Source organism: Rhyacophila brunnea, unplaced genomic scaffold (genome assembly GCF_057557595.1).
Source record: "Rhyacophila brunnea isolate RB1 unplaced genomic scaffold, BYU_Rbru_1.0 scaffold_7, whole genome shotgun sequence".
Lineage (NCBI taxonomy): Eukaryota > Metazoa > Arthropoda > Insecta > Trichoptera > Rhyacophilidae > Rhyacophila > Rhyacophila brunnea.
Genome location: NW_028233339.1, coordinates 34,935,114 through 34,950,053, shown reverse-complemented (window position 1 = coordinate 34,950,053; position 14,940 = coordinate 34,935,114). Strand labels below are relative to the sequence as shown.

Genomic DNA, 14,940 nt, shown 5'->3' with positions numbered 1-14,940 from the left:
TGTAGTTCAAAAAGAGTTTTTTGATAATATTTGGAGCATTGGTAATAAAAATGTCCAAGATACTGCTCTTTTGGCACTTATTGATACAATAGAACTAATAAAGAAATGTAATGCTACAAAATCCGGGAAAAATAGACAACATTCCTCTGTATACAACTTTCTGTGTTCTCAAAAACGAATAAATACTTTTTAATGTGTAACTTATGTTTTTTTAAGTCCGATTAAATATAATTATTCTTTAAAACACTTTTTAGTTAAATTTATTACCATTTCCTATACATAATTTATCATTTTGTTCCACTATCTATTTAAAAAAACACATTTCTATAATTTGTACCCTGCTGTGTGGAATAACAACTTAAGACCTTGGGTCATTTACAAGGCTATATTTTCTTTACTAAGATAATGAAAGAAAAAAAAAATTATTACGTAAGTAGCTGAATAATGTCAAAATATTATATCAAAAGCATACATATGTAAACATATCCTATAATAGAAAGAAAATGTTTCGAAATGTTTAACACTGAATATCTCAGAACAAGATTTTGAGGGTTAAGTGGTTCTTCTTACAAGGTCCTCAATTATTATGAATTTAAAGATGAGTAAAGTTGAGAGTATAGTAGTTTTTATCAAAATAACTTAATAGGTAGTTACCTACCTACCTTTGTAGTGTGTAGATTATAATATTATTAAACTTTAAAAAATATTAAATGCTGCTTTATTTTATGCAATGCATACCAATAAGTAGTTAGTTTTTGCGATTCCATACAAATTAAATTTATACAATAATGAAAGGAGTTTTACCTATAATTAAAACTCTTAATATTCTTGTTGACTCTGAAGTCACTTGAGATGTTGATTGTATTTTCGCCTTGTGTTCTCCTGTGCTGGCCCCTTTTTACCCCCTTTTCTTCTCGATTATTTATCTCTCTGGTTGCTCATCTTGTTTAGCAGGCTGGCAGGACTGACGCTTCTATTTGAAGCGTCCTTTGTCTCTGCTCATTCAATTTGATATGTCTCAAGGAAACCAGGTAGGTGATCTCTGGACTTCAGAGTCAACAAGAATAATAAGAGTTTTAATGGTAGGTAAAACTCCTTTCATTATTCGCTATTGACTCTGAAGTCCCTTGAGATATCTGTTTGTTATCACTTGGTAAAGCAAGATAGATCCTGCAAGACAGGTGGATGAAACCTAACATGAGAATTAGGTACCTACCTATAATATATTCCTTGCTTTTAGGCTCAGTGCATCAGGCTGAACAGAGAGGTCAACATATTTTGTTCCCCCGCTGTAGAAGTCTGTGTGTCTATCGGTCTCTGGTAAAATGTTTTAAAAGTAGCTTCTTGGCGCCAATTACCTCTCTGCAGGATGTCATCTATGGGGTAATTCTCTAACCAATTTAGAGAGGCGACTGCTGATCGAGTACTGCCTGGTGATTCCTGTACCCCTGCATCGGCGAGTACTGACTTCACCCAATTTCCGATGACTGCTCGAGTCGCAGGTTTTGGGGGGCCTCTTGACGAGATAAATAATGCTGGAATATTACCACCCTCTTCTCTTCTCTCATTGGAAACGCAGATAAGTTTTCGTAGCCAAAATACTGGATTGATGTTTTGGCAACTGGAAACGTTTAACTTCCATCCAGATTGGCGGTGCCTTGATGTGTCTGGCTTGGAACTAAACACTGGCCATAGAATTATATGGTCGCCATTATCGACTAGGCCATTATCCGCTACACTGAGTAGGGTAAGGTCATGAACCCGTCGTCCTGATGCGAGTAATAATAATATACCTGTTCTGCGTGAAACTTCATATAGGTTGTATACTAGTGGTGTTGTTTTCTTGAGGTAGTCCACGATTATTCTTGGATCCCAAATCGGTGGTTTTGTAGGTTTAGTCTTGCGGGTGGATATGGCTTTTAACATAATATGACGCACTACTATGTTACTGCTGATGTCTTTACTGATCATAGGTTTGCAAAAGGTATCTATGGCTGACTTAATTATGTATAAGAATAGTGTTATATAAAAGACCTTCCTTATTGTATAAGTGACCCAGGTATCTAGCCACTTCAATCGGCTCGGGGGTATTATAGCTTATACCATTGTGTGCACACTTACGTTATTAACACACAATGGTTTCAAATGTTTTAATCAGATTATTATAATATAAATCATTTGAATAAATAAATATAAATCATTTGAATAAAAAATATAGATATTATATGAAAAATGTTCTCTTAAATGTAAGTATAAAAAAACGAATCAAATGTTCTCCTACACATAATTTTGCGTGCGGACAGTGGACTAATTGAATTAAAACTTATTGTAAGTAGGTATTATTGAAAATACAAAGATAGCAATACCTACTTACTTTAATTTAAAAAATAAATGTTTTTACCGAGGTATATAGATAAATGCAGATATTATTTAATTCGTTTAGGATAATATTGATCTTTATATATAAAGTACGCAGTACCTACCAAAATGTCCTAAATATAATTAAAAAATCAATAACTAAAATGTAGTGTTTTGAAATAAATCAATTACAAATCCGTTGTATTTTGGTGGTGGTATTTTGGAGACTGTATTTCATAAAAAAGACAAAAGACGTAACCAGATGGTAATGATTTTGTATAGAAATTATGTCAGTTTATTGTGTAGGTTTTTTCTATTATTATTGTGTGCACAAAAAACATTTGGCTACTGTAATATCCGGAGTTTATAAATAAATGTACCTTCCTATATAGATAAATGGTGTTATTTAATTCATTTTGAATACTACAATACAAAACTATATATAAATAATATAGGTACTTATATGATATAATTGAGGCGCCGAGTGCCAAAGGAGCTCAAGCGCCAACTTTACGATTTTTGACATTTGAATGTAGGTTTTTTCTATAAATCGATATGTATCATGCCACAAAGTCTTATCGCTCAAATAATTATAGATATTTTACAATAGAGATTTATTTTCTGTGGCATAATTGTTTTGGTCGTTATGTCGGCACGCCACAGAAGCTTATCCGCCATTATACTATGGAGAGCGCGAGACCAAAACAGCTGTCAGATTTGTCTTATTGAATATGCGTTCTCAACAGTGAAAAAAACTAAAAATGAGCTCAAGAAGGATTAGAAAAATAGTTTCAATGTGTGTTAAACCTGTAAATGAGCAAAATCGCGGTAAGTTTAACATGTTTTATCCGTTTTTTATTCACATACGCTGTTGTTTAAAATATTTTAGATTACTTTTGAAATATGGTTATTAACGTCATTTTAGTAATTATGTCCACTAAACTTTTACTTCCATGAATACGCATGCATGCATACGATTGATATACACTAAAAAAAGTATTTAAAAAATCACCCGAATCCTTGAGAAAAAATGATGGTGTTAAATTTGAATAATGATTTTGTTATTTTGGCCAGTTTAGAGTAACGATTTGATTTAGTATTATTAATAATATTGGGTATATAGACGGTTATTACAAAAAAAAACAATCCAAAGGCTTTGAAATCATTGCTGTAATGGCAAAAACGTATTTAATATTATAAGGCAAATTTTATGCCAAACAAACTCATGTAACAATCATAACAAATTTGACCATTTTTTCAGTGTTTATTTGGCATAATAAAATTTGTTTATATCAAATAGTTTTTTTATTGCTATCCAAACCCTTACATTAAAACATTTTTTTTAAATGATTTATTTTTTTAAATTAACGCCATTATTTGAGTTTGAAAATGTTAATGCCACAGAAGCTTATGCAACAAAAAAAAGTATCAAGTGCCACCTTTTTTCATTTTTCTATATGCCAAAGAGGCTCAAACACCATTTTTTTTGGAATCCAGTAGATATTTTTCATTAAATATTATTGCAAATAATACTTTGATTTTTTTAAATTTGCTTTGCTTAGAAAATAATTGTCCATTTCAACATACACGTTTAAAATTTAAAAAATAAAATCACTGAAAACTTGTCGGCCATTTTGTAGCACTTTTATTAAATGATGCTTGAGCTCCTTTGGCGCGCGGCGCCTCAATTGTATTTATAATATACTTTTGGTAGGTAAGTAAGTAAAGATTGGAAGGCTAGATTAAAAGAAGATTCTAACACGATTTTTCAAGCAAGTAACGGTTGGTTTATATTAAATTCACTGGAGAATCGGCTGATGCGGATAAAGATGCTGCAAAAGAATTTATTTCCTTATTATCCAAAATTATTAAAGATGGAGAATATTCCTCTAGCCAAATATTTAATGTAGATGAGACAGGTTTATTTTGGAAAAAAATGCCTAGTCGTACATTCTTATCTAAGGAAGAATCAGTTGCCCCTGGGCATAAACCTTCTAAAAATCGATTGACATTGCTTCTTAGTGGAAACTTAGCTGGTGATTTAAAATTGATGCCTATGTTAATTTATCAACCAGAAAATCCCAGAGCATTGAAAGGGAAAGATAAAAAATTGCTTCCAGTCATTTGGTAATCAAATAAAAAAGCCTGGGTTATTGCGTTAATATTTAAAGATTGGTTAACTTTACATGTCGTGGCAGCAGTTAAGCAATATTGTAAAGTTAATAATTAACCATTTTAAAATGTTTTATTTAAAATAAGAAAAAGAAGAGTGGCAAACAGTTAACTCTTGATAACTTTTTAAGGGAAACACCTGCAAATCTCACTTAAACATGTCTCTTAAACGCCTCTTAAACATCTTATATTTACTTGATAAATAAATATTTTAAAATACACACAATTCAAATATTTTTTTTACTTCCCTCTACATTCGAACATTTAACATTCGCACACACTTTCAGGAACCAATTATGAGCAAAAGTCGAGGTCCTCCTGTATATTGCTTTATATTCGAATGGCGGCACGTGATTTAACTTAACATTTATATACCTTCACATAATATTCTATTAAAATATCAGTGGTAGCAACAGTAGTGGTACCAAGCCATAATACGCATCTGTCTATAAAATATTTAAAATTATGCCATTAAAACATACATCATTTTGGATAATTAATAGATAGAATAATATTTTTAACTACTATTGTTTGGTTAGGCAGGGTTTAATGAATTATAAAAAACTAACCAACAACATGTGTAATAGTATTCTTAGTTCAACAAAAACAAATAAGTATGAATGAAAAAGTGCAATATATAAACATATTATATTCTATTAAAATGTAAGTGGTTGCAATTGGCGATTGCCAGGCTAGGCCTATCAGCCTGAGGTGGTGTCAGACGATATTGTGAAGGCCAGACTCCAGAATAGACTACGCATATGAGCCCAAATTTATATTGGCAGTGACGACTTGCAAATCGGCGAAATGTCAAACTGTGAGGTGAATGAAAATACATCCCGAAGGGAAAACTATGGCGCCGTCTATGCATACTACACAATTATATTAATATCCAACACAGCCAAGCCGTCTGCAAGACCTAGCGAGACAGACTGGTGATCGCCAGCTGGCTCAGCTAGTTTATCAATAATAGGTACTTACATTTTTATTAAAAAAAATAGAACGTTATTTGATTTTTCAAGGCAAACATTAAAAGAAAACAAAAAAAATACTTCAAATTTATTACAGCTACAGCCATAGATAACAGACGTATATATATATATAGATTCGTAAGTTCCATACAAGAAGATGCCCCCTATAATTGGCACCATCTATTGGCGTGACTAGAAGTTTTGGCTATGACAGAACCATAGATCCGAACCCAAAAAAGTATTTATAATTATAAAAACGAAATTGTGAGAAAAATGAATGAAAGTCGATATTTCAATTCAGATAGGTACACTTTATTGCAATGATAATCATATTGACAAATTATGAGTAACAATATAAATTTATGAGGACATAATTATGTAATAATAATAATAGTAATGCACTCCCACCATGGAAATTATTTGTCAGCACTTCCTGTCAGATTGATGACTTCATTAATTATTTCATATATTGTGTAGCTTGAAGATTTCTTTATAAATTTTCATCGCTTGACGATCAACAACATATTGATGGAGATTCTGAAACAATAATTTTAAAATCTATTTAATCTCAAAATATAAAATGACAATGGTCGCCATTTACACTTTTGTAAGAATGCGCAAATATAATATAGACATTTTATATAGGTAGGTACGTAATTTACTCAAACATAATCTTCTTTATATACCTACCTATTTTTTATGTTTGCCTTGGTAGATTTGCAAACGTGAAAATTACAATAGGAAGGTACTATCATTATTTCGATACCACGCTGCAAAGAAATTTCAAGGGGCATACAATTGTATATACCTATAAACATAATATAATAAAAGTAGACTTACCCATTAACTTATTTTATCAGCTTTCGGATTGCAAAACCTTTTATCAATATGGTTTAAAAACGCCGAACAGCAATATTATTCTGACACTTGGACGACTGCTTTTGTTTTGAAAATATCATGTAGAATTGACATGAAATTTGAAAAGACTGATCGAAAGCTAGAATGTTGATTGGCTGGACCATGGGTGAGCTCTGATTGGTCATTGAAATGGCCTTGTATCATGCGACTTCGTGTGTGACCGTGCTACCATCTATTCTGAAAACTGATTATTAGGTGGTCACGTTCGCTGTATGGAACTTTCATCCCCCTGGCTACAGCCTACAAAAACAATTTAATGAGAGGTGTGTGATTGCATATTGTTACAGAAATATTAACTTATAAATATAATATCATGAAATAATTTAGGTATACGCCACATCCACAGCATCTATGAACCACATGCCATTGGTAGATATTATTATAATATAATATTATAGACTTCATAGATGTCATTATATTTAGTTACCTCCCAAATTTAGAATTTTTTATTTTCAGAGACAGCCTCCTATGCTGTGATATGCATGAATTTTCTAAAGATTTTTTGATCAAAATTTGGATATGTAGGTAGGTACCTTTCGATGATATCCAGATGACAAGATATCCGGATGGAAAACCTGTTTATACCAAACTTGACATATTATTTTTGTATTGAACACTTTCATTTTCCTAATGTTATGTGATCTATTACCCAGATTTTTGATTTACTAATCGCAGATACGGAAGTCACGTATACATCTCAGCAAGCAAATTTGTCGGTAGATTTTGTCTACATTTTTATTTCACTATAATTTTTTTTTTTTCCGACCATGTCCGATCCGAATAGGATCATATGGGCCTCCACAGAGTAGAGGTTTGTATTAACAGATTTTTTTTTACGAGAAATGGATGTCAGCCACTTGCTCAACCTATTAGGTCCATACCCTGACTCACACACATTTTGAAAAACAATATGTGTACTTGCCAGACCCAGGATTCGAACCTGGGACCCACGGCATGATAGTCCAACGCTTATGCCGCGCGACCACCGTGGGCGCTCTTAATAATTAATGATCTTTTTTTAATAATTATGCCATCAATTTTGATTTACGATACATTTTTGACATTGGAGAAAATATTGTTCTCATAAAAATATTATATTATTGTATAAACATAAGAAATGCTCAAATAAATAATGGAAATGGAAATTCAAACGAATAAATATTCCACTTGAAAATGATTCCAAAGAATGCATTTATTTTTGTAATGGAAACTAGTAAATTAAATGCAATTTCAATCAAAAACTGAGTTTTCAATTTTTATCTCAAATTGGAACCGATCCTATCGAAATCTTAGAAATTGTGTAGAAATAAATGATTCATTATAATTAGTAGTGATTTCGCTTATGCGATGATTGCATAGCGGATAGGTACATGTATTTCTTCAAGGCGTGCAGGATGATCTAGGATGATGAGATATTGCGACCCAAGGTACCTACAAGCCAGGTACATTTATGCCAGAGTGTGCGAAGGCTGTCTTTTTGTCATTTTTCAGTGATAGAATTGTGAATTATTTGATGTATTATTACCTACTTTGATTTTCGGAGACGACCCCAGCCCTTAGAAGTTTCATTTGTTTTATGCGCTGTACTGTAACTGTATTTTATCAAATAAAAAACGCCCCGTTTTCGCCGTAATTCCGTATTGTCAATCAAACACGCATGTCCCTGAAAGAAGAAGCCAGCAGACGATCAACCTTGACCTTACATCATCACGGGGGGGTCCAGCGCAACCTACGCCCCCTCCTTTCGGAGGTGACAATGCTTCAGAGCAACTTAAGTTATTTTAGAACCGTTGCGATTTCTATCATGTCAACGCCGTTTAGTTAAATTAGGTTTGTTATTTTATAATGGGTGTGATTTTACTTATGCAATGATTGCAACCGAATTGAATGTTCAAATTTAATGGCAATGATTTAAGTTGTGCGATCATCGCATAAGTAAAATCACACCATTACAGCATTTTATGTAACAGCCAACTTTCCAAGAACGCACCTCAGCCTTAAAGTAAGATAATCTTAATATCAGTACAGAATATAGCAAATACTCATTAATAATAAGGCGTGAGAGCCTGCAACAAAAAATACGGCTTAAACTTGAATATCAAAAAGATAAAATACATGAGTACATAATATAATCCCCTATAGATGACAGAACCTGCAAAGTGAATGGAGTGCCCTTGGAAAGAGCAATTCATGTTGCAAGCCTTTGACAAGTCATTCGAGATTCAGTGGATAGAGCAGTTATCAATGCAACCGTGGCATAGGTTGCAACTTCGATTCTGAGGCTGGTCGAATAAGAGTGCATGTTGTCTTTTTTTTTGAAAAATATCTATTTTTAAAAAGATAAATATAATATTTTTATGTTAAGTGATTTGTATCAGTAAAATACTGATGAAACAAAATTCAAATACTGTGTATTAATTATTGAGATATTGTGCTTCTTTTGTGTTGAAATGATTAAATTATGTAGTCGCAAATTCACCTCATAAACAACTCTTCAGGAACTTATCCGGTTGCGGTATTTGGAAGTTACCTGTAATCCAATTAATTTTATTCATTAGCTTCTTCTTACCAAGCACTTAAAAATAACTATTGAGGGATTACAATAAAATCACATAAACTGATATAAATAATAAAAAAATACTTTATTTAATATTTGGGTCGATCTAAAAGAAAACTTCAGTTCATTATAAAATTGTTGGACAATAATTACACCAATTTGAAGCTTTACAATTTGGTGAAAATATACCTTGATAAAGACTTTAAAATATAAGGCATTTTATATAGACACCTACTTTATTATTATTCTAATTACATAGTAATACTTATAAAAGATATAAAAACTTTACTAGGTCTCTGGAATAACAATATATTTAATGCAAAAATCATTCAGCGTAAAATAAAAAACATACAAAAAGCTACGCCTCTTAAAGAAATCATAAGAAATGGTTATTTTATTTTTATATTATCACAAACTGATAATAGGCTCAGTGGCAAAGGCCATGCATTAATAATTATATTATAAGCAGATATATTTGCCACAATATATTATATTTCTTAATAATTGATTATAAAAGGGTAAGTTAATATTAATTATTCTTCATATCATTTGACCTTCATGAGAATAAAATGCAATCATTGGTGAGAAACGAAAAAGTTTCTCTATGATTTCACAAGAGGCTCGATAAAAGGGTTTTCATATAGATAGACGGACACAATGTCAACTTATTTTTCATTTAATGAATAATTCATAAAGCTCTGTAGACACGACTGCCAATAAAATATAACGAAAATAATTTATAAAACTGTTATTTTATAACAAATATATAAAAGGAAAAGCAAAAAATAATACATTGAGACCACACCACCGAACAATATTGACCAAAACCAAAATAATCATTCATTGGGCAATCAACCTGATAGTTTTTTATTCAAATTTTCAGCCAATTTATCCATAAAGGCAAACGTTTCCAAGTAATCGGATGGCTTCACATTGTTCATGCCCTTGATGCAGATGGCCAAGTCTTTAGTCATGAATCCAGATTCGATGGTCTCAATGCAGACGGCCTCCAGAGCTTCAGCAAAATTGTTCAACGGGATGTTGTCGTCCAATTTGGCTCGGTGCAAAAGTCCTCTTGTCCACGCGAAAATGGACGCGATGGGGTTGGTGGACGTCTCCTTTCCCTGCTGGTAGAATCGGAAGTGACGGGTAACTGTGCCGTGGGCGGCTTCAGCCTCCACGGTCTTGCCATCAGGGCAGATCAGCACAGACGTCATCAGCCCCAGAGATCCATAGCCCTGGGCGACCGAATCCGACTGAACATCCCCGTCGTAGTTTTTGCAAGCCCACACGAATCCTCCTTCCGACTTCATTGCGTAAGCGACCATGTCGTCGATCAGCCGGTGCTCGTACCAAATACCGGCTGCCTCGTATTGAGACTTATATTCCCTGTCGTAGATGTCCTGGAAGATGTCTTTGAATCTGCCGTCATATTTTTTCAAGATGGTGTTTTTGGTGCTCAGATACAGAGGATATTTCCTATGCAATGCGAACTTCAATGAGGAATGAGCGAAATCGATTATTGATTCGTCAGTGTTGTACATGGCTAGAGCAACTCCGGCACCGGCATAGTCGTGCACGACATAGCTGATGGGCTTTTCATTGCTGCCACTCGCTGGAGTCCATGTCATTTCCAGTTTTCCAGCTCCGGGGACGACAAAATCAGTCGCCTTGTATTGATCGGCGTGAGCATGACGGCCAATGATGATCGGTTTCTCCCAGCCAGTCACGAGGCGCGGGATGTTCTTGCAGATGATGGCCTCCCTGAATACGGTGCCGCCTAGAATGTTACGGATGGTTCCGTTTGGTGACTTCCACATCTTCTTCAATTTGAATTCCTCCACTCGTTTCTCGTCTGGAGTAATGGTGGCGCATTTGATGCCGACGTTGTACTTCTTGATGGCGTTGGCGCAATCAATGGTTACCTGATCGTCAGTCTTGTCTCGGTACTCCATTCCCAGGTCATAGGTGTGCAATTCGATGTCTAAGAATGGCAGGATCAATTTGTCTTTAATGAGGTCCCAGATAATCCTTGTCATCTCATCACCGAGGATGTCGACTACGGGTCCTGCCTTTATCTTAGCCATTTTCACCTGTAACAAACAAAAAAAAAATAGGTAAGTGAGCACTGTTGACTTATAACCAGAGCACTGCCTGGCATAGGAAATCTCAATATTAAAATGGACCCATTAGTAGAATAGGTCAATGACATGAAAGCGAATGTACAATAATCAGAATACGACAAGGGTGGAGAACCTGGAACCTGCCGCCTTATAGGCCATTGAGTGTGGATGAAAATGAATGCAAATTTTCATTTTTAGTACATAATATCCGTTAATGTCGTGAATATGTTGACAAGTCTAAAAACATAAATTCTCAGGGCAACCGTTTGTATGCATGACTTTCTGTGGTAAATCAGATTATGTTTTTAAAATTTAGTAAAATGTTTGTAAATTCTCAACAAACTAAAATTTAAAAACATCCCTGATTTACCACAGAAAGCCAGATGTACAAATAGCTACCCTGGAAAATTGATGTTTTTAGACTTATCAACATATTCACACCATACATGGTTATAATAGTTAGATTTTTACAGAGGAATGTACATTTCAAACTGCATCTAAGTGATGTTTATTCGTTTTGGGTCACAGTTAACATAATATTGTGACCTTTGACATGAAAAGGTTCCCTGAATTAGGATAATGCCATAAAAATAAGAACAGAGTACCTATTGCAATGTAGGCAGTTAATTTTTCAATGTCTATTTCCGAAAGAATGAAATATGTATGAGGGTTATTTATGAGGCCCCATTTATTCTTCAGCTTCAGATACTCCAAGCATTCATTAGTACTTAGGAGCATAGATACAAAGTCAATACTTAGTTATTTTGTGCAAACATCGCCACAACTTTGTTTTTTTTTTAATGCTGTTGCCAACTGTGTATATAATAAATAACTACCTACAAAAGCAAATGAAATATTTGTAGGCATGTATGTCTGCTGAATACAATGCCAATGGAGGCAAAGGTCAATAAGTGGAATGCAAATCGTGGACTATTGAAATTGAAAACCGATTGAATTAAGCAAACGATATAACAATTTTTAAAACAATTACATTTTGAATGTCGATAACTATAATAAAAGCATGTTAAAAATATCAAGTCAGTACATGCGTAGTGTAAATGTATTGTGAAAGGATTGTATTACAAAAATGGTGTGATTGATTCAAATAGAACGGTAGTTACAACTAACCATTAAAACAAAAACTGAATGAATGATGGAAGAGTTATTACTGGTTCGATGGTATTTGTGCAAATTACTTACAGTAGTTTAATAATTGAAAAATCCAGGTGAAAATATGAGATTGAAGAGTGAAAGTCACAACGTAACCGTATGTGACACCGCGCGTCGATACGGCAAGGTATCCAATTCACAAGTGCGGCAAATCGGCGCTAGTGTTTGTTAAAAAAGAAACACTACCGACGCAATGTTGAAAATCAAGTTTTAGCTATCTCACAATGAATTAATGAGGCTCAATTTGATAGCAACGACCGGCAAACGCACGATACTTTTGACGTCTCGTGAATCGTGACGTAGGTAAGTAGTGATGCTAAAAAGTAAGGATTCTTTTTGATAAATATTTCGGTATTTTTCCATCGACTTATCTTCCGTTTCAATACCAGTGTCGATACTTTTTTGTCAATATCGGATCAGATGATACTTTTTCCGTTGTCAGAATTTTTTACTGAACTAAGACTGAAAGGACAACAAAACTGCACCTGGTATTACCGAAGTGTTTTTAGTTTAATGTCAATAGTATGTATGGCGATTCAATCAGGGCTCGAAATGGACGAGAGCGCACCGGAGCGCCGTTCTAGTTCGTGAAATTGGTAAAATTATCGTTCCGTCTCGTGGAAAAAATATTTTAACCATCTGAGCTAGATAGGCCATATAATAGAAAATCTAACACATTTATTTTTATAAAATACACATAAAATTAAGGTAACAATGTAAACATCTTCAGAAAATTGTTGAGCGCTCCGGTTCGTAAACTTTTCCATTTCGAGCACTGGATTCAATACATTTACGGTATGTCTAGGGCCGTCAAAAAAATGTCAATACTTTTTTACCAATACTTCGATACTTTTCTACCGATACAATACCTGAATACCAGAATAATTAATTGATTCTTTTTCCTTAGCTGATTTACCTATTATTTAAATGCTGAAGGCCGAATTAGACAACAGACTCGCAGACTCAACCAGATTCAACGATGATCGTGAGCAATCGTCGACTTTAAATAGCAATTACGCTGCATGATTTAGCTACCAACTCGATTGTGTTGACGCTGAGAAATCTATTGCCGGGTCCACACAGGCAACATGTCGCATGACAACCTCGTTAAATTTTACGATAATTATTATACTTATCGTAAAATTTAACGAGGTTGTCGCGCGACATGTTGCCAGTGTGGACCCGGCATATGGCAATTACACAGAACGATTTAGCTACCAACTCAATCGTGTTAGAACTTGATTTGATTGGCTCAACACTGATTGTATTTACTAACCTATGGGTATTGTTTTTGTTTTGTATTAAGTACCTACCTACCTATATAATATTATTGTATGTTAAAATAATAAATAAAATCAGGCAGCCATCAAACGTCAACGTCAAATTTGTGTTGTTATGTCAAACACAAGACGGGACATGCTCGCGCGGTCACTCATGGAAGCTAAGGTTAATTCGAATATTTTCATACGTTCTCGGTAATCTTAGCTGCGATCGTGCACAAGAATAAGAATTGCTCTAACATGTATAATTTTTTTTTCCCAATGTTCAATGGTGGTTAAGTCAACTCAGTAAATTCAGTCAAAGCTCACAAAACTTCGGTATCTGCTTCTGAGACATTACCAGGCGTAAAAAACTGCTGATGCTTCACACCAAAAGTAGGACCTCGTGATACGCTCGATTGAGACCGAGTGTGGTGCGGGGTGGGTTGGTTTGGAAGAGTCTTTGTTTGTGATTTTACCTATATTTATTACCTACGAATAAATATGTACCGTAAAATAGGGTGAGATTAAACCAATCCTATTTATCTAGCTATATATACTATATACTATAAAATAGCTATATGTTATAATATAATAGCTATCCCACACAGTGTTGTCATCTTTTTCTATGCTGACAAAGTACAAATGCGTAAAAATTATAGTATTTCTGCAAAAAAATAGTACAGAAACATTTTTCATCTTGAACCTTTAAAAATATAGTATTTTGGTATACTTATTTGGTGTAAAATTATAGTACGAGGGTGGGTCAATAATTCCTTAGTAAAAAGCATTAAAACAGTTTTTATTTATGTATTTTTTTTTTATTTCTCAACATAATCTCCTTGGAGCTCAATACACTTGGTTAGACGTTTCTCAATTTTTTTTAAACCGTCAGAAAAATAAGTTTTCGGAAGGTCCTCAAAATAAGCATTTGTCCGATCGATGACTTCTTCATTTGAAAAAAAACGTTGTCCACTTAGCCATTTTTTTAAGTTTGGGAAAAGGAAAAAGTCACTGGGGGCTAAATCTGGCGAATACGGTGGGTGGTCGACCAATTCGAACTTCAATTCTTCAAATTTAGCCATTGATCGTAAACATGTGTGAACACGGGCATTGTCCTGATGAAAGAGGATTTTTTTCCTGTTTAAATGAGGCCGTTTTTCTTCAATTTCGTTTTTTAGCTGGTCCAATAAAGATGCATAATAATCCCCTGTTATTGTTTTTCCTTTTTCCAAATAGTCAACGAAAATAATTTCACGTGCATCCCAAAATACAGTAGCCATAACCTTACCAGCTGATTTTACGGTTTTCGCCTTCTTTGGACATGGTTTGTCTTCGCAATCCACTGCTTTGACTGTTCTTTCGTCTCGGGAGTATAGTGGTGTATCCATGTTTCATCTACAGTCACAAAG

At 34.0% G+C, this 14,940-nt stretch overlaps 1 protein-coding gene across 1 annotated transcript; it reads right to left on the bottom strand.

Moving 5' to 3' along the window:
- Positions 1 to 9,037: 9,037 nt before the first annotated feature.
- On the bottom strand, positions 9,038 to 12,413 carry Idh (isocitrate dehydrogenase [NADP] cytoplasmic). The gene is made up of 2 exons (XM_085958073.1): positions 12,300 to 12,413; positions 9,038 to 11,069 (listed from the first exon to the last, which is right to left on the bottom strand). The coding sequence occupies exon 2, from the start codon at positions 11,061 to 11,063 to the stop codon at positions 9,828 to 9,830; it is 1,236 nt and encodes a 411-aa protein (XP_085814199.1). The 5' UTR covers positions 11,064 to 11,069; positions 12,300 to 12,413; the 3' UTR covers positions 9,038 to 9,827.
- Between the last annotated feature and the right edge of the window lie 2,527 nt (positions 12,414 to 14,940).